General features: G+C 33.1%; 1 protein-coding gene across 1 annotated transcript in view; it reads left to right on the top strand.

Annotated features, from left to right (window-relative positions):
* Positions 1-22,275, top strand: part of LOC102809759 (uncharacterized) — a 79,435-nt gene that overhangs the window by 49,228 nt on the left and 7,932 nt on the right. The window contains exons 12-24 of the mRNA XM_006816631.3: positions 376-438; positions 808-948; positions 4,856-4,897; positions 5,304-5,369; positions 6,700-6,762; positions 12,217-12,342; positions 12,535-12,597; positions 14,536-14,598; positions 15,965-16,027; positions 17,440-17,502; positions 17,665-17,811; positions 19,960-20,049; positions 21,536-21,611. Coding sequence (XP_006816694.1) covers positions 376-438; positions 808-948; positions 4,856-4,897; positions 5,304-5,369; positions 6,700-6,762; positions 12,217-12,342; positions 12,535-12,597; positions 14,536-14,598; positions 15,965-16,027; positions 17,440-17,502; positions 17,665-17,811; positions 19,960-20,049; positions 21,536-21,611 — 1,066 coding nt within the window. The remainder of the gene's footprint in view (positions 1-375; positions 439-807; positions 949-4,855; positions 4,898-5,303; positions 5,370-6,699; positions 6,763-12,216; positions 12,343-12,534; positions 12,598-14,535; positions 14,599-15,964; positions 16,028-17,439; positions 17,503-17,664; positions 17,812-19,959; positions 20,050-21,535; positions 21,612-22,275) is intronic.

Here is a 22,275-nt window from a genome sequence, read left to right as displayed (position 1 = left end):
TCTATGTTTATCTAAGTGCATACAACATATGTGCATCTAAGTGCATACTACATACGTGCATCTAAGTGCATACTACATACGTACATCTAAGTGCATACTACATACGTGCATCTAAGTGCATACTACATACATGCATCTAAGTACATACTACATACGTGCATCTAAGTGCATACTACTCAATTTGGTATATGAAACCCAGGTAAGCAAAGTGGTCTAAAACTTTCTCACTATGATCACCATCGTGGCATATTCATTGCTTAATTGGAACATGCATTTACTAATAAAGTAGGAGAATACCTCTGATAACTGAAAATTGGAGGATGTCGTAACTTGTGGAGAAAAACTGACAGAGGTATAATAATATGTATTTCACAGCCCGTCTTGAAGAAGCAAAAAGGCAGAATGAAAGAAGTGATGAACTGATCAGATCATTACAGGGTAAGATTCCCATTTATCACAAGTTTATACACTGATATATAGTAATAGTTGCCGTTTCAGTATCCTCATTGTCAGGATTTCAGTATCCTCATTGTCAGGATGTCAGTATTCTCATTGTCAGGATTTCAGTATTCTCATTGTCAGGATTTCAGTATCCTCATTGTCAGGATTTCAGTATCCTCATTGTCAGGATTTCAGTATCCTCATTGTCAGGATTTCAGTATCATTGTCAGGATTTCAGTATCCTCATTGTCAGGATTTCAGTATCCTCATTGTCAGGATTTCAGTATCCTCATTGTCAGGATTTCAGTATATGGTGCTACCAACCAAACTACAAACCAACAGCCTATCAATCATGTATTATTGCAGAACAAGTTACACGTCAGTTAGACGAAAGTACAGACACCGTGATGAATGATGATGATGGACTTAGACCAGAGGACTCTTTCTTACTTACAAAACTCCCGGATCAATTGGGAAATTTACATAATCATATAGGCAACAGCAAAGGTAGATATACTACTGTGTACTCAATTTTATATTTTGAAATTAACACCAACTTTCTCACCAACACAGGGGAACTTATTCACTTCTCTGCAATTTATACACAGTTTTGGTTTTCACATTCCTGTTTTATTTATATTTACATATAAAACCATATAATTGTTAGTTCTTGATGTTTGAGTTTATAAAATTCATATTACTGTAAAATCTGTATTAGAAACCGCGGCTTCTATTAAAATGGTACAATGCAATAGAGGGGATGCGGCTTCTATTAGAGCATCTACACATATGACAAATGATGATTTTTTGGTTCTCAATTATTCAAAAAGAATGGGTGCGACTTCTATTAGGGATGCGGCTTCTAATACATATTTTACGGTAGTACTGTAATTATTATTCCCACTGATCAACTCCAGCAATGCATGCTACCAAAATAATAACAAAAGCATGTCTAATTTGCAAACAGACATTTAAATCAATTCCCCATAAACCAATGTACCATTTTACATATACAGTGCTTTAGTAACGTACATTGCTTTTATTCCTGTACCACTGTGCATTTACATGTGATATAATTATTATTATGATCGTCTTTTTTTCATTTTGCCATAAATATATGTACAAATGAGGTTTGAACTGAATTCTTAATTAAGTAAAATAAAGTGTACTGTCACAAAAATGTTTTGAGAAACAAATTTGTCTATTATTACATTTAACCGCAGATTACTTGGTTATTTGCAATGAAAAAAACATTGGTATTGACCAACACTTATGCAAATGATAGTCTTATTCTAAAATTCCATGGCACTCCATAATTTGTTGTAAATCGTTGTGGTTGTACTGGTATATTTAAATAATAAGACGTCTATATAGTGCAAACAAGAGTATCAAATAACAATGCAAATTTGTTACATGTTTCATGACAAATTCTGCAAATGAATATCAGATCACCCAGACTACTTTGCTATTTGTAAACATTGCTGTCCAAATTTTATTGTAAAAAAGTCAATGAAAGAAAACACTGAAGAAAACTTTTACAACTGGCAACATTGTACCTATGTTTAATACTTGAGTAGTAAGTTCTGCTATGGGACGGCATGGAAACAACTAGTGAACAAATTACTTGCAGAAGCATTGTAATCTGCAGTGAATAATTTGCTATTGTCACCACAGCTGACATCAGCGCCCTTATGCCAACCTAGAAAAATCAGGACACCACAGCAAAAATAATGTCTGAAGTGGCATTTTTTGAGAAGTGGCTTAACACGATTGTAGAAGTGCACTGTATATTACCCAAATATACCACCACCAAAACTTTATTCAATGCTTGCCCGAGTGTACACCAGGAAAACGGCAATGAATAAAAGCTCCATTATAACAACTTTTGGATCAGCATATTTCAAGAAGCTCTTGCAGCCATGAGCAACTTGCCCAAGAAAGCAAACACGATGACAGAAGGTCACAAAACAACAATACGAAAAGCTTGTCAACTTGGTATACATTCACCAAAGGCAATCCTGAACACTGTATGGCTAAATAATACCACGGTTTTCGGTAATTAGAATCAGCAGATGAAAATATGTTATATCAACTTATTCAGTAATGACAGGGATGAATATCTAATGTACAATGAACGACTTTCCAAGACAAGACAAGTGAAAGCAAAGCCTACTTGAAACTACGAAACCGTTACCTGTCCTGTCCTGTCGTCGTACAAAGCATTTGCTGAATGATGCATATTATACAATCAACAACAAATCTCAAGAAAGACAAGATGTCAGCAAATTATCAATAGGTCTAGAAATTATTATTTGATCTGTTTAATGGGTAGTAAATTCGTTCTATGTCTTATAAGTATGCATTGGCCACAAAAGTGTTGTTGAATGTATGTAATAATAATAGAACACAATGGCCTTCTGATGTTTGTGGGATATGGAAGTTATTTCCATAGTCTTTTTTATGCTGTATTTTTACTTAATTTGCTTGTGAAAATAGTCACAGAATACATCACATCACATCACTCTTGGATAAAATTTGCATTCCTCACAACTGTCATGACTGCATATTATGTTTTCACGCTGGTGTTATGCTGAAATTACTTATTACGCAGTCCGAAAACAGGGACTTGTATTTTGACCTTTGTGCATACATGCGTCTTAGATATGCCTGGATCAATCACAATTAAACTTCACACATGCATCATATATGACATTATACATATGCACATCAATTTGTTTCAGATCTGATTCAAGATGGCCGAATGGCGGCCATTTTGTACTAAAAAATCATCAAAATCGAGCATTTCTCGGCTCTTTACAGATAGATTTTGTTCAAACTTAGTACATACGTTGGTCATTATGGGATCTTGATGCATGTCATTTGGTTTTTCAGATACCAGTAAGATTCAAAATGGCCCACTGGCAGTCATTATGTTTTAATGAATGCAGTTCTAGTGCCATATCTCTGCCATGCTTTGACTGATTATGTTCAAATTTTCTATATTTATTATACATCATGACATAGATATATTGGTCTGGCTATCTGATTCAAAGTGGCCAAATGGCAGCCGTTTTTGTGCTAAAAATCGTCTAAAATTAAGAATTTCTGGCATTCTAGAACTTGATCTTGGCGTTTATGGATTGATTTTGTTCAAACTTGGTACATACATTAGAGATTATGGGTTCCCGATGCACGTCATTTAATTTTTCAGATCAGCTTCAAAATGGCTGACTTTGTTTAAATGATGCGCTTCTAGAGCCATATCTCTGATATGCTTTGACTGATTATGTTCCAATTTTATATATTCATTTTACATTATGTTATAGATAAATAGATGTATTCAAAATGGCCGACTGGTGGCCATTTTGTTTTAATTAATGCTATTCCAAGATGTCAATCATTTTAATCAAGCATCATTTTTTTGATCCATACTTCTGAAATGTTTATGTTCCTACTAGAAAAAACTGTATATCTTAAATTTGAGAACTAACTGTGCCATGCATGGCTTGTTTTATCTAGTTTATTTCTAGAATTCTTGCTAAGGCTTACACCAATTTATTAATATGAAGATTTTAAAAAAATTCATTTACTGTAACCTGCTCAGTGGATGCTAAAATTAAAAATTTGTTCAAACTGTCCAACTTTTATCTTTCCTTGTTTTTTTGTGTTTTTTACATCTTTCTGTTCTATTCCGTGTATTGTATTTATGTGTAGTATTATTGTGGTACAATAAACTGTATGGACTGGAAGATTTCCAAGGTTGGTCTCAAAAAACAAATATTAACATTTCCCTTATACTTTAAAGTGCTCTTTGTTTTAGTTTTTATTTAAATACAATGACAGTTAAAATGTTGTTTGTTGCATTTTGGAAATAAGTTTATTTTTATATTTTCTGCTTGTGATTTTCTTTTTGATTGTCATCTTTTTGTGAAATGTTATGCTGTTCTTTAGCTTTAGAGTTTGAAAACCATAATTTGTATAATTACTAAATCTCTACGCAGTAGAATAAACTTCGCATATCAATGTGACCACAATTGGCCAATGGCAAACATGATAACCTTTGTAAATAGATGCTAATGTTCCAACCAGGAAATCAGCTTGTCGTGTGATTATGCCTGACCTGACCAATAAAAAACTTGCCATAATGGTCAGATTCTCACAGCTTTTTGACACCAAAATACCTAAATACCTTATAAACTTAGAAGAGTTTCCAGATCAGGCAATTTTGTAGTGAAAAGAAGTGAATGTTGGCTTCAATCCAACCTTCACAGTGCTAGTGTAAAATATTTGGTCTGGGCAAATATCTACATATTTCATGTTTATATGATCTAATGGCAACTTGGTTATGCCTGTAAGTAAATGAACGATAGTACTTTTTTAGTAGTTACACAGTGGTCTATTTGATTATTTTTAGATACATTGAGTAATACAGCTGAAAAATCACTTTCAATGTCTGGTAAGTCATGCTATTTTTATCATAATAGTATATTTTGACAGTCACTACTTTTATGTTTGCATCCAACGTAATTTCTCTGACTTTTCTGTAATCTGTGATGTTCCAAATTACTACACAGTCAAGAAATAATAGTATACATAGTATACATAATATGCTAATTTATTTCAACTGACAAACAGATATATTTATTTATGTAGAAAACATGTACCTTTATCTAATAAATGTTGGCCTACTAATTATTGTGAATAATTATCTGTGTGCGTTTGGTTACTTTTTAGTATTTGCTTCATTAAAAGCACATCAGAGGTTTATATGACCAAAAATTGCCTGTGATGTGAATAGGAATGTTTTGTAGTGGTATGGTACTGTTAATTGACCATTTCAATGTGACTGATCTATTTATTAGGTACACAACATGATGGTGTATTGGAAGATTCAGGCAATGACTCTCAGGAACTAACAAGTCTACAAGGTAGAAGGCAACTCACTTATATTATATTATAATGCAACATTTGGGGGAATGAAGTAAATGTAGGAAAGTGGTAGTGGTAAAGCAGTTCATTAATTAATGTGCCTTAATTTGCAAATATTGCAATTTTCTGACATATTACCTACTATTTATCAGATTTTTAATTAAACTCATTGCAAATATATTTAATGGCAACATTGCAAGTTTATTATCATTTCTATTATTATACATGGCTTGGAATGGAATGTTGGTGAACCATTGACCTATGTAAATCAACCTTGGGACTTGATTAAAGTGTAACTCATCCATAATAGAATAATTAATTTGAATCTATTTATACAAATCATTGGAATGGCAGTGATATGGAGAATTTGATCAAGGGAGCCCTCTTTTGACAGTATTTTGTAATTGCCATTGAAGAGCATTCATCAGCATAATTGTTTTATTCCTTGAATTCGTTAGAAATGTAACAATTGTGTCTTGATGTTATTATATGAAATCATGAAGTGTATATCAGGAAAATATTATCAACTTGCTGTCAAAAGTTTATAATATATCTCCTTATAAGGACATTAATTGTAAATATATCATATCAACTAATTGATTTCTTTACTAGCTGTAATATAATCAACTATGTGCATAGTTGTAAACAGAAATGTGTACTGCCATTGTTTGTTTGATTAATACCAATTTGGGAGAACAAACATTAACAAATCTTAATTGTTAAATTTCTGGCTTTTATCAAAATACTGGAATTTGTCAGAAAATATGCTTTTATTCTTTTAGTTTCTATAATATTTTAGTTTTCCTGTCATAAATCATAATACACTTGTTCTAACACCTGCGGAGTTCAGGGAAAAGTTGAATTATATCTGAAATTTGATTATTAGATTTAATTAATAATAATTAATTGTCTATAGCTAGAGACGGAAAGTAAAATGCAGTTGTGTGGTGATGAGAATAACATTGTGATTAACTGTGTTGTTTAGATTGCCCAAGAATTATGGACATTGTGGGCTTTGGATGTTAGTTAGGTTTGAATTTGTCATCGCATCATATTTTACATTTACTGGAATATATTTGACATGAAATGATTATTCATATTATGGATAAGTAATTGGAATCTTTTAATGCAGTATATTGAGAAATTAATTTTATTAATACTATGCATTTCAAAAGTATTTTGTTTACCCACACTGAGGGTGATATAATAAGTGAATCAGTGTCTGTGGAATGCCAGTATGAAATTGAATACGTATTGTGTTATGTTACAACTATGTGGCGGTTGACGTTAACATGTTTAGCAAGTGACGTAAATCTCTCCACGTTGCAGCACTCCTGTCTCAGAGCTCAGCCAAACTGAAAATGACTGAAGAGGAACTTCACAAACTAAAAAGTGAGTCAAAAATTGTTTTAGTGCTCATTATATGAACTTTATTTTATTTTTGGTTATCAATATTTCTCTGGTTTTGATTATATTTGTAATGTGTACAATATTTTCTCTTGTATATATAATCTTGTTTACACTTCTGTAGAGAAAATATGGTACTCTGTTGGTTGTCTCAGCTTACATAGCTCCATAGTGTGCGCATTGTAATGTTATGTAATATGATATTAAGTCACATTGCTCCCTTGCTTGGCATATGAAAAGTTGCATTCAATTGTAGGTGTTTTGCGGTCGATCACTGTCTTTTTTTTTTTAAATCTGTAAATAGATGTTATTTTGGGGGGGTTTATGTCAGCATTTCTTGTATTGTAAAGAGTATTGACATACTTATATTTATGTTTATCACATGACTGTCTTATGCTGGCTTACATATTTATTTCTGTTGTTATTAATTGTTACTACTGTCAATACTATCTTATCACTGCCTTAATTTAGCTTGTGCAGTCTTGTAGTGTGTTCATATCTGTTTTTTGTCTCTTTACGTTGATGTTAAAGAGAAATTGATGGTGAACCCTTTGTGCTGGCATAAAGAGGCTTAAAAATCGTGGTGTTTAAATTACCTTGGAGGGGTGAAACTATTAATTATGTAATACTTAGTTTAGGAATATATACATTGCTCTGTTGCTTTATTCAAACATATTTATTATGTGTAATATTTTATTATTAATATGGCTGAAAGTTGTCAACTATTGATTTTTGATTGCACTGAAAATAAAAAAAATTACACAAAAAACAAAATATATGGTGAAACAAAAACCAGCAATAATTATGCATATTATCCTCTGGCCACCATATTTATGCTCCTTGTAAAAAAACGTCAATGTGAATGAATATTATGAGTTCCTTATCTTTTTAATTACTGGGTGCAACATACACAGGCATAACCTTTTCTGGAGAAAACATAGAATTTACTGGCTTAATATGCATATGCTCTGATTAATAATATAATTTTGTTTGCTTTAAATTTCAACAATACCAATACTTATATATTCAGTAGGTGAAACACAAGTTATATGTGTGCATAAATTGGAGATTCTAATAGAGCTAATATGGTAAATAAACAGTTAATAAAATAGATAACTAAAATGGGTTATCTCCAATTATGGCAGTAAACAACTGCTGTATCTCAGATTCATTATCTATTAGAAATTATTATGTGTCTGACATATTGTCTCTTGTGGGTGTATCACCGTGTATGGTCTACAGTGGATCAGGTGGAACAGGTTTACTGTATAATCCATTCTATTTTAATCAGAGGGGTTTTTTACTCATCAACATATGGTGTTTATATACCGTACATTGTAGCTTTAGTCTAGATAGTAGAATAGTGTACTACCGACATTGACTACTGTAAAAACTCTATTAATTAGCAGTTAACAAAAATTGTTTTTTTTGTTGTTTTTTTAAAAATGGAAATTATTTTTTTCTTGTTCACAAATTAATAGGATAATTTTTTTTTGGTAGAAAATAGATACAGATGGATGTAAGATTCACATTCAAACTTCACACATACAGTATTCATCTTGGGAGACATGTGAATGTCCATTCACTTCATGATCCTAGTCAAGATTACCATTTTGTGCTTAAAATTCATAATCAGGCATTTTTGACATTTATTTATTATGTGTTTTATTCTTAAAACTTACCATGTAATAATTTTAAAATAGGAAGTTCAAGTTCAGTTGTAAGTTAATGGCATACTTTTACTTGAAGTTATGGGTATTTAAAATTATAGGGCTGAAGTGACATGCTGTTCAAGTTTCAAATTACTTCTTAACTCAAAGAATCCTAGTATTTTTGATTGATGTATATATAGAGGTTTTATTTGCAATCAAACTATTCACTGACATTTCTGGTCTTTTTCTTTCTGTCCTAGTTTGAAGCGACAGGTGACTATAAATTCCACCCTTCCCCTATATTATCATTGTTAACAATAGCTCCTTCAGCTCTATTGTTATTCTCTTGAGTTAGCTATTGTTATACAGGAAATTACATAACATTGTCAATGGTTTGACAATGTGCAGGACAGCCATACATGAAGACAGTGGCAGCTGGTGGCAATTGATTTAAAGCAAGACCTTATTAATTGCACATCAAATGATTGTTAATTGATGCATGGAATTGCACATTGGGATGATTTCAGTAATATAACTTGTTCTGGTGCCGGGTGCATTTTACATGGTTTGGGAGGTCATGTGTGCTTTGAGTTCTGTACCATGTATGTTTGATGACATTATTACTAAACCTAGATGGCAAATGTACTTGGCATGTAATGCTAAACCTAGATGGCAAATGTACTTGGCACATATTGCTAAACCTAGATGGCAAATGTACTTGGCATGTAATGCTAAACCTAGATGGCAAATGTACTTGGCATGTAATGCTAAACCTAGATGGCAAATGTACTTGGCATGTAATGCTAAACCTAGATGGCAAATGTATTTGGCATGTAATGCTAAACCTAGATGGCAAATGTACTTGGCATGTAATGCTAAACCTAGATGGCAAATGTACTTTGCATGTAATGCTAAACCTAGATGGCAAATGTACTTGGCATGTAATGCTAAACCTAGATGGCAAATGTACTTGGCATGTAATGCTAAACCTAGATGGTAAATGTACTTGGCATGTAATGCTAAACCTAGATGGCAAATGTACTTGGCACGTAATGCTAAACCTAGATGGCAAATGTACTTGGCACGTAATGCTAAACCTAGATGGCAAATGTACTTGGCACGTAATGCTAAACCTAGATGGCAAATGTACTTGGCACGTAATGCTAAACCTAGATGGCAAATGTACTTGGCATGTAATGCTAAACTTAGATGGCAAATGTACTTGGCATGTAATGCTAAACCTAGATGGCAAATGTACTTGGCATGTAATGCTAAACCTAGATGACAAATGTACTTGGCACGTAATGCTAAACCTAGATGGCAAATGTACTTGGCACGTAATGCTAAACCTAGATGGCAAATGTACTTGGCATGTAATGCTAAACTTAGATGGCAAATGTACTTGGCACGTAATGCTAAACCTAGATGGCAAATGTACTTGGCATGTAATGCTAAACCTAGATGGCAAATGTACTTGGCACGTAATGCTAAACCTAGATGGCAAATGTACTTGGCATGTAATGCTAAACTTAGATGGCAAATGTACTTGGCACGTAATGCTAAACCTAGATGGCAAATGTACTTGGCACGTAATGCTAAACTTAGATGGCAAATGTACTTGGCACGTAATGCTAAACCTAGATGGCAAATGTACTTGGCATGTAATGCTAAACTTAGATGGCAAATGTACTTGGCATGTAATGCTAAACCTAGATGGCAAATGTACTTGGCATGTAATGCTAAACCTAGATGACAAATGTACTTGGCACGTAATGCTAAACCTAGATGGCAAATGTACTTGGCACGTAATGCTAAACCTAGATGGCAAATGTACTTGGCATGTAATGCTAAACCTAGATGGCAAATGTACCAATAAGTATTGCTAACAGAGATGTGGTAACTACATTATATTGAGAACTATTAAACCGTGACCAAATTCCTTATACTTCTTTAAACTGTTGTTTACTCATTGTAATTTGACAAGTTTCTCTGTACTGGAATGTTATACATAAAGTGGATATTCCAGCACAGTGTTGTATTGTCCGTTCTCATTAACATAACAATACACAGTTGTAAGGCTGTGAACACAACACACAGGTAGTTTTGATGTAGTGGAGAGCACCGGTTTTAAAGTGGAGACTGTCTTGGTAGCTCAATGGAAATTGCTGAGTTATGCCAAACTAGGAAGTGCAACTACTATCAAACTAAGAAGTATGATATTTGATTGGCTTCTCGTTGTTAGTAGCTAGACACATATACGATTTTGTGATTCTTGTATTTGTTGAGCGTTGTCGGACACAGTAATAGGTAAGCTGCTTATATGCCATGGCTTTGTATAGAAATTGGATTGTCTAGGCTAGTTCTTGTGGAATGAAGATTACTCCATCTTGTAAAATCAAGTTGTTATATACACATATGGTTTGTATTGTGTAGATTAGTGCACCGTTGTTTTCCTCGTCTCTGTAACAATCCATATGTTCATTATTTGCATCAAGCCGTGTTTATTCAAATGTGCCTGCTGTTCAGAAAATATTATAATACTCGTTTAAAAGAGTCACCTTTTATGTCGCTTTTTTTTAATTAGATATATTTATGAGTAAAATGAAGATTCTCATGAATTTGTTCACGGTCAAATCGTCAAAATATTAACAACAATGACATTTAAATGAAGAGTGCCAGAACAAGGCCTCACAACAGAAAATTTCATATAATTTTTAAGCTGGATTGGGTGAAGAGAATGAATACACAGAATATCTATATATAAAGCTGGCCAATATAATGCTTACTGTATTTGAATTATTAGACATGACAGCCACTTAAACGTGTTGGGTGCAATGCAAATTTCACTTCATACAGATGGTACTCAATATAGTTTTTGTTTACTGTGTGTTACAAAGAGGCTCAGCACTGTTCTATACTGTAAAGGGGTTAATTTTGCTTATTTCGCTGACTGGAAAATGTGCTAAATTAAAACCCAGTGAATATGTAAAATTTAGCATAGAACACATTAACTAAATGATAAAACCATAAATTTAAAATCTTCTGAATATGCCTGAAATAGTAAATCAGCGAAATTTAAACCCAGTGAAAATTAGTCATTTTACAGTATATCAGCCTTTTCATAAATAAATGATATACACCTTCAAAAAATTCCAATTTAAATTCTCTAATTACAGCTATGTATACAATCCCATGTGACTGCAGTTATATTCACTAATTACATAAATTTTGTCAGTACTAAATTGGTTAAAAAGAAATTAAAATCTTAAAATAGCAACCAGTTTGTCACTATGGTGTTTGGTTTCTCTGATGTTCACGGTTTCACATGGTTATCAACTATATATCACTATGACTTGTTAAGAGATATTCACTATGGGTATTATACCCAGTTGATGTAGTATGTCTGTCTTATTTAGATTATTCTATAACCTAGCATGCACACATGAATATAATAAGGGAGTTTTGAAGTCAGCTGCTGGTTATAGTATCAAATAGAGATTGGTAATTTATTATACACAGGTGTTTGCAATTGTGATCTATCAAGGCTACACAGTCCCTACAGATGAGTAAGGCTTATGTTCCTTCACCGTTAGTTGCCCGTATTAATCGCATATTTCTACACATTTGCACAATGGATCCTAATGTACCCCTGTATTCACAACACACATTTGTGCTTATATATATATATATATATCTAATAGATATGTGTATAGATGTCACAATGATTGGAGATCTATTAAATCAATTTGGTAAGATAATAAGGAGTATAACTTGATATAATTTTCAGATGAACTATCAGAATCCCAGGAAACAACGGTGAAAGTGTTGAGTGAGAATATGCAGCTGAAAGAACAACTTATGGAAGCTAAACAGGAAGCCAAAGATTCAATTGATCATGCTGTTGACTTACAAGGTACATTCCACATATGAAATTCATCTTGTCACAATTTAATAAACTTTTCACATAGATTAATGTGGTCTTTGCTAAAATACAACCCAGGTTTTACTATGACTTTTAATTTCATGATAAGTTGGAAGATTTAAATAGATTAAATATGATGATTGATAGTGTTTATATTATTTATTTATATTTGTTATGTTTCAGAACAATTGAACAAAGCAGAAGCCTCGGCTAAGGAAGTCAAAGAACAGATTATTGCACTTAGAGGTATGAATATTGCTTGAGTATTTGTTTTTAACATTACAGTGGGTTTAGGTTCAATTTAGCTCATATCTCTAGATATATCTCACTACTCTTAATCATTTTAATTCAGACTTGTTAAGAATGTTTTTGACTCCCGTGTGCGAAGCACAAAAGGCAGTCTTTGCAGTTACCCTGTCTGTATGTCTGTATGTATGTATGTATGTATGTATGTATGTATGTCACTTTTTTTGTTCCACCGTTATCTCAAGAACCACTAATCAAATTTTCGTGAAACTTGGTACATAGATGCTCTGGGATGATGCGCAGAGTTGATTAGGTTTTGGTAAAAAACTATGAATATTAATTACCTAATTTGCATGATAATTAGCTGATTTTTAGCTGTTCCAAGACTGTTCCACTGATATCTGAAGAACCACTCATTGGATTTTGATGAAACTTGGCACATGGATGCTCTGAACTAGTGCGCAGATTTGATTAGTTTTGGGTAAAAATCTATGAATATTAATTACCTAATTTGAATGATAATTAACTGATTTCAAGCTGTTCCATGACTGTTCCACTGATATTTGAAGAACCACTTATTGGATTTTGATGAAACTTGGCACATGGATGCTCTGAACCAATACGCAGATATGATTAGTTTTGGGTAAAAATCTATGAATATTAATTACCTAATTTGCATGATAATTAACTGATTTTAAGCTGTTCTATGACTGTTTCACTGATTTTTGAAGAACCACTCATTGGATTTCAATGAAACTTGGCACATGGATGCTCTGAACTAATGCGCAGATTTGATTATTTTGGGGTAAAAATCTGTTAATATTATTAATTACCTAATTTACATAATGATTAATCAATTTTCGGCTTTTCCACTGATATCTCAAGTACTAATCATAACATGTCAATAAAACTTGGGACATAGATGTCATATGACACTGCACAGACCTGATAGTTTTTAGGGTAATATCAGTACATATTAATTACCTAATTTGCATAATTAATTAATTTTCAACTTTTGATATTTCAAGTAGTAATGATCATGTTTCAATGAAACTTGGTACATAGTTACTTGAGGACTGTGCAGAGACCTAATTAGTTTTTGGGTAAATATTTGTGCATATTAATCACCTTATTAGCATAATTAGTTAATTTTCAGCTTTTCACCTGATATCTCAAGTACTAATCATCACATTTCATTGAGACTTGTTACATAGATATTCTAGGACTGCAGAGACCTGATTAATTTTGGGATAAATAATTGTGCCTATTAATTACCTAATTTGCATAATTAGTTAATTTTTTGCTGTTCTATGGCTGTTGCACTGATGTCTAAAAGCCACTCATTGGATTTCAATGAAACTTTTAAAGAGTACCCATCACATTTCAATGAACCTAGGACTATACACCATATTAGTTTTTGGTAAATATTTATGCTTCTTAATCACCTAATTAATATAATTAATTAATACTGATATCTCAAGTATTGATCATCACATTTGAATAAAACTTGGTACATAAGTGCTCTAGGACAATAGACAGCCTGATTAATTTTGGGTTAAAATCTGTTCATATTAATTCTCTAATTAGCATAATAATTAATATTATTTTGGTTCTAATCACATTTCAATCAAACTTGTTACATTGTGCAGACCTTATTAGTTTTACACTTAAATCTGTTCATATTAGTTACCTAATTTGCATAATTAGTTTTTTGCGTTTCCATCAACATCTCAAGTTCAAGTAATTTTGAATTAATTTTGAATGTGTCTCCAATACTCTCAGCACACGGGAGTTCTTTCTAAGCTTTCTTTGATTTTTGTTTTTTTAAAGCCAGACCAAAGAATTCTATATTTGTACCTGTCACATGCAAGAAAATTCTCATTTTAATAGTTTATGTAAGATTAATTGTATGATCTACCATCTGCTTTATAATTGTAGATCAACTTCTAGAAGAACAAGAAACCGCTAAAACTAACCACAAAGCAGCTGAAAACCTAAAAAGTAAGCATATATCTTTTCTTTCTCTTTTTAGCTCCGCTGTCGATTTTGTCGAGCAGAGCTTAACATACGAGTGATTGTCCGTCAACATCCATGTCAAATTTTTCTTTTTTGACTTCTTCTTGGGAACTACAATTCTTATTTGATACTTGGTGTATATGTACCTTGGGCAAACCTTTTAGATTTGTTTATTTCGTGATGATATTTAAATTCTCTAATTTTGATGAATATTTTTGACATTTTTGGTGAAAAGTGATATTTTCGACTTCCAATTGATTGGATATTAGGCATATATGTACTACAGTTGTTCATCTCGTGATGGTATTTCAATTCTCTAATTTTGGTGAACATTTTGTCATTTTTGATAATGTTATATTTTCGACTTCTTGTTAAAAACTGCAAGTCTGATTGCTTTGATACTAATACTACCTGAGGCAGACCTCTATCAGATTTGTTCATTTTCTAATGATATCTTCAATTCTTTTTTTGAAATGTGCATTGCTAACAGTGCAGCTATCTTAGCCGAGAGGCTGCATGTTCACTAATGTCAGGTAATCTGGGAAACCTTTTTTGGTAGACAGGAGCTTCATTTTCAACATATGGTTTGTCAAAATCAGAACATATCAGTTCTCTGTGATGTCATGTGAACATGTGATTGCATATTCACTGTGAAAGTTTATTAAAGATATTACTTGTATTGTGTTATTGTTGTAATCTGATTAATAACTGCATCCAAATTATTCACCAATTTCTTTTTCATTACTATGGCATCATTATATACTTGCATAGTGATATGCCAATCATTCAAGCAACATCAGACTTTCAGAAAACAAACTGTAACAACTGTAAACCATCATGAGATGTTTGTATATTTTGTATATTGCTTTCATTTAAAATTTGGTCTTTGCTTCTAATTATCACACATATACATCACTGTAAATACATTTGTTGTTCTTGTCATTATCTTTTTGCAAATTTGTATATTAATCAATTTCATATTCACATAGCAATTTTACCCAAAACATTAAAATTCAACTATTGCACACTTCAAATGCCCCTATCCCTTCCCGAACTCTACAACTTTTGTTGTTTTAGGGTGTATTTTGCTACCATTTGAACACTCTTTTTAAGATAAAGCTGCATAATCTTTCCCATATTTGATCAAGACCTACAACCAATGTGAATTAGGCCTTTTTTATTCGAAATAAACAATACCACTGTAGAAAAATACATAAAGATGTGTAAAAATGTTGCATATCAAAATTTTTTGCTCAAAATTTAAAGGGTTATCATTTTTAGTAGAAATGAAGTACAACTTTTACTATAATCAGTCACAGCTATGTCACTTCTATCGTCTTTTCTTCTTGAGGTATTTTATCTAAAGAACAGGAAACGTACAGACAGAAAGACAATATGTTGGACGATATCAAAAGTAGGTATTAGAGTTTATCCCTTCATTTGACTCCCTGTGTGTGTACCCACTTGTTTGTCTTTGTGTGTGTGTGCATGGAAGGTAAAAAGAGAGGAGATAGGACAACTTTTAATCCGGTTTATTTCTTTTGTTTCAAGCTAACAATATCGCCTTATTGCTATTGTTTATATTTCGTTTTACCCCGTCACCAGTACCGCTTATTTACTCAGCGAAATGGGATGAACTCGCATTTTTCGTGACTGTGAAAAAAAATCACTGTCACGAGTGGCACTGCGCATCAGCGAAGAGACGGAAGAGTGTATGCGCAGAAAGGTCATTGACACCAGAAACATAACACTCGTCAGTTGTTTTCCAGCGTGAGTGGATGATACGCTGCTCGGTCTCTGCACGTAAACTTGTTCCATTTTTAAAGACGAAAAAACTACACGCCCAATTGTCTCCCAAAGTATTTAAAAAGCTCAAGTGGGACTTTATGTCAGGCACTTGCGAGTAAGCTTTGTCTTGTTTGTTTGCGGTGATATGCGATGGTGAAAAAAACGAGTTTTTTTCGCAATAGTTTCACCATTTTGTTACCGCCTCGGCACAACAAATATACTTATAAATACGTTGTGTGTGTGATCATATGGAAGGTGGTGTGATGTTAGAACCATGGTGTGATCACAAACAGTTATTGTTGTGTCAGTTTTCTGATATGAGCATATACATACATATTTTTCATTTCATTTTAACGATTTTTACAGTTATTGTCCACGATTGAAATACTCAAATAGGAATGGATGTTGGGTTATGGTTATGTTGCTGTCTTGCTGTCTTGCTTGATAGTTTTACTGGTGCAGCAAGATTTGTTGTCATGTTTGAATTGAGCCGACCCGAATATGAATTATTCACGTAATCGCATTACGAAATTGTTTACCAAGTAAATAAATCGAAACGATCATGGAACAAGGGAGAACAATAGCATGCTATCTCCTCTCTTTTTACCTTCCATGGTGTGTGTAAAATTGTATGTTATATTAGTCTGTCAACTCTATGTTCTATGTACAGTCGTCTTGTTTTGTTGTATGGTTTTGTAACATGGGAATTATTATTTTGTTTACAGCTACATAAAAACACTTGCAGTGTGATTGGATCCACAGATTTCAAAACTATTTTCCCCCCTATAATGATGATACCCAGTGAACTCTGGTTGTTTGTATGACCTATTCATATACATGCATATGTTTCATTTGGGAATATTTGTCATGTTTTGTCTTTGTCTGTTGTCTGCTTTTCTTTACTGTGAAGTCTTCTCTGAAGTTATAGTGTGCGTGTGGGGGGGGGGGCACATCCTCCTGTCAAATTCTTTACCTTACAATAGATCCATAGGTAGACTACAATGAACTAATTGTTTAAACATTGTTTCTTACTTTCAGAACAACTACTTGATGCACAGCAGTCTGCTAAACAGAATCATAATGAAGCAAAACAACTTAGAGGTAATTTATCCTCCTCTCTGTCTCACAACAAAATCCTGCAGCATTTTTGTAATACACTTTGACTGGTTGGATTAATTAAAAACTTCCTCTTGACTCAATATTATGTTTAAGTGAGTTCATTTATTTTCTTTATTTTTCACATAATCTCTGTCTTGACATTAGATCAAGTGAGGGAACTGCAAAGTGCATTAGAAAAAGAAAAAAGAGAGCGGATAAAACAAGCCCAGGAAGCGAACCAAGCTAGCAAAGCAGCTAAAGAATTGCAACGTCAAGCACGGAAATATGAAGATGAGACAATGCGGAGTAAAGGTAAGCAAATATTGCATGACGTGTATTTCCTCGCAATTCTGGTATATTTCTAAAACCTGCAATCTACTGTAAATGTATTTATTATTCATAAGGTTTTGGCAAGTGAAATTATCTTCAAGCGCACTTTTTTGAAATGGTTGATTTTTAGCTCAATTATTTCGTGGTGATGTCTTCAACTCTATTTTAAAAAAATGCAATTTTTGACTTCTTGAAAACTACTAGCTAAATTGCTTTTTACTTGGTATGTAGGTACCTTGAGTGGACCTCTATCAGATTTGTTCATTTCATAGTGATATTTTCAATTCTCTATTTTAAGCAAATTCTTTTGGTAAAAAATGCTATTTTTGACTTTTTTTTGAAAAATACCAGCTCAATAGTGATAACAATTGCAATTTCCATGGCAACAACCATATAGACTACCATGGCTGTGATTTAAAACATTCTGAAACTATGGCAAATTACTAGTATATCACTGTTATCATACTTTGTTTTGAGGAAGACACTCAACATAGTGGAGTTATTTAAACCATGAAGTAACCATAATTGCAACCACACATCAATTATTAGTCCCCGTTCGGATGTAGTCCGAAAACGAGGACTTATGTTTTGCCCTGTGTGCATCCGTGAGTCCGTGATCACCTGTATCTCGAACATGCATGGACCGATTAAGTTCAAACTTCACTCATACATCACACATTATATGGGACATATGCACATGCATTTTTTTCATGATCCGATTAACGATAGCCGAATAGCGGCCATTTTAAGGCCGAAAATGCATCAAAATCGCACATTTTCACCATTCCGGACCCGGATCTCAGTTATGCATGGACGGATTTTGTTCAAATTTGGTACATACATTAAACATAATAGGATCTTGATGCACGTCATTTTTTTTTTGAATCAAGTTCAAAATGGCCGACTGGCGGCCATTTTGTTTTAAAGAATTCAGTTCTGGATCCGTATCTGAGACATGCCTGGATTAATCGAGTTCAAACTTCACACACACAAGGTACATCATGTCACAAATATGTATGTGCATTTGTTTCATGATCTCATTAACGATAGTCAAATGGCGGCCGCTTTAAGGCCGAAAATGCATTGAAATCGCACATTTTCACCATTCCGGACCCGGATCTCAGTTATGCGTGGACGGATTTTGTTCACATTTGGTACATACATTAAACATAATAGGACCTTGATGCACGTCATTTTTTTTTTTCGGATCATGTTCGAAATGGCCGACTGGCGGCCATTTTGTTTTAAAGAATTCAGTTCTGGATTGATCAAGTTCAAACTTCACACACACATGGTACATCATGTCACAAATAGATATGTGCATTTGTTTCATGATCCGCTTAACAATAGCTGAATGATGGCCATTTTAAGGTCGAAAATGCATCAAAATCACGTATTTTCACAATTCCGGAACCGGATCTCAGTCATGCATAGATGGATTTTGTTCAGATTTAGTGCATATATTAAACAAAATTTAAGCTTGATGCATACCAATTTTTCTTCGGATCAAGTTCAAAATGGCCAACTGGCGGCCATTTTGTTTTAAAGAATTTAGTTTTCGATCCATATTTCGGACATGCCTGGACAGATCAAGTTCAAACTTCACATACACATCATACATTATATCATACATATGCCTGTGCATTTGGGCCAGTCCTTTTAAGGTCAAAAATTCACAAAAATTGCACATTTTCACCATACCGGAACTGAATCTATGTCATGCGTGGGCAAATTTAGTTTAATTTTTTTTTTGGATTGTGTTGAAAATGGCTGACTGGTGGCTATTTTGTTTTACTGAATGCAGTTCAACATCCATATTGTTGCTGCTTTGAATGTATATGTCACTCAAATATGAACAGAACAGGGACGTGTCATTGACAATGACTTGTTTATATAAACACATGTGCTTCTGATTAAGCAAATACGGTAATTTCCTAACCAAAAATACATAACGTCATAAACAGTAGAGCAAAAAGCCTCTTTTCTTGTGGTATTTTTTTAATGTCATTTACAATAATGTCCTCCCTATTTTATTCCTGTATTATATGTGGTAACTTTGCATTCCAAAATGTTTCTTTATTCCATTGATGTGTTTTTATTTTGTATGTGCTCCCATCCTCCTTCCCCCAGGTATTGAAAGATACCACCTAGATGTACCTGAGAATGGTGACGATACCAGTGATGAGGAAATAACTCCACTCACACATTTACAATTACCAGGTTATGATTGATTCTCATCCAGTATTTATGCATTTATTTTCCTGTTCTCACTGTTTATAATTAATGTTTGCTCTGCTTAATATATCCAGGCATATATGCTAGCACTTTATGATGCATCACTTAATCTATTACTTAAATAGGTTAAAACTATATTGTAGTTTCAGCACATTGACAGCCATGGACCCCCAGATAATTTGTTTGCAATGTGAATCTCATTGCATTATACTTGGGTTAACTAAAGAAATGTCACAAGTTTCCAAAAGCCTACTAGAGCATAGCTTATGGTTTTTGATATTCATTTTAATGATAGAATTATACAAATAATTTGCAATAATGGTTTTACCATGTAAATTGTACCTATCAATACTTCAGCAATAATATTTTTGCTCCACTGTCAACAAAGTCAAGCAGAGCTAGTATATCTGTATATCTCTCTAAGATTTTTTAATTTTGTAACAATAACGTCAATTCTCTAATTTTAGTGAATGTTTTTGTCATTTTATGTAAAAAATTTATTTTCAACCCTAGAACTTTTTCTTTGAAGTTATATATATATTTATAGGTACCTGGAACTCTGCCACCAAATTGAGTTGATTTATTTCTCTATCAGATTAATTCATTTAATTTTACTTAGTATTCTCACAATGATGATTTATGGAGTTAGATACCTAATTTTGTACTTGCATGTCATTCATAATTTATTTTCACATTTAGGGTAATCATGTTGAAATTCTGAATTTAATGTCCACCTCAATCTGCATCATAGATTTCTACTGTATTTCTAATTTGGATATAAAGTAATTAGGGAGTAAAAGACATATATTGATTCATTGATAATTCCTGTAGGAGCAATCTATCAGTTAAGTTATTGATCTAAAATGACAGATCTGATATATGATTAGTATCTGTAGAAATCAATAAACATGTCTTACATAATATGTAACTGTAAATATAATTTAAATTAACATACCCTGATTTCTAGAATTTTTGAACCAGGCTTTAACCTCAGCATGGCCTAATACAACAACTACAATAATATACAATCATTTCTTTGTAGCTTCAGTAATATCATTCATCACTATCTCATTTTCTATCATCAGGATAACCCATAATTCATATCTCTATAATATGAATGCTGAGTACTGCTAATCTCTTAAAGGCTGTATGCTACTATATGCTACTATCTGCAGTCCATCTGTGCATGATTTGGCTCATCTTGATAGTTCAAGATTGAATACAAATGAGCAGTTCTGTTGTGTTGAACACTTGTTTTCTGCAAAGTCTGCTGGATGTTTTGGTTGTGTCCTGTCGCAACTCTGTTTGGTTGTAAATTTATATCTATTAAAATTATCTGTGCATTTGGCAAGTTAGTTAAAAAGTAGCATGCATTCTTTGCTTGTTTTGTTTATCTAATTAATAGATTTTCTGAAGTGGCATGTATACCTATTTACCAGTTGCCTAAAACTGTTCTGTTTTCTTATTATAGCTGACTTGAATGGCTTGAAAGAAGAATGCAGTAGTCTCAGGAAAAAGATACACACTGTGGAACAGGAACTTAGAAAGTATGTCTTTAATGTAGTCTGTATTTTGTTACGTTACCCTGTAGTACTGGCCTGTAGTTAGATAATAAAGGATGATGCACTGCATGTTATTGCATGATTAAAGTGCAAGGATGAGGATGTGTGCAATATTGGATGAATCGCAGTCAGGCTTATTATTTAGATGAAGCCATATTATCACGTAATTATGAGCAGTGAAGAGTCATTTATTTTAATTATAATACCATGAAATGCCAAAATATTGAATATACATAGTATAGTAGAGTTAGCTTGAGAACAGAGAAATCAACACATTGTAGCCATTTTTATTTTTGGTAATAAATAAACGCTGCTCATACTGATAAATATGATATACCGTTAAAGTCCTAATATAAACCGCATACGTAATAGTAACCGCACCCCCAATTCCGGCTTTGGGGTTAAAGAGTTCTTAACAAAAATTGAAAACTTGAAAAGTACCTATTACTAACCGCACCCCCAATTCAACAAGACCGTGACTGACTTCATTGTTTCAACCAGCTGTTCCAAAACGGCATTGTTCCTAATCCTATTCATTTGTTTCGACAACATGCCTAAAATATTCACACCTATTTATTGTTCAGCGGTGATAAGATGTCAGACAGGCAATGAAACTGCTTTTGTTCTGGCGGCGACCTCTGTCAATACT

Source organism: Saccoglossus kowalevskii, chromosome 3 (assembly GCF_978046115.1).
Source record: "Saccoglossus kowalevskii chromosome 3, keSacKowa6.1, whole genome shotgun sequence".
Taxonomy (NCBI): domain Eukaryota; kingdom Metazoa; phylum Hemichordata; class Enteropneusta; family Harrimaniidae; genus Saccoglossus; species Saccoglossus kowalevskii.
Note: the sequence above shows the minus strand (reverse complement) of the source record. Positions and strands in the feature narration are given on the sequence as shown.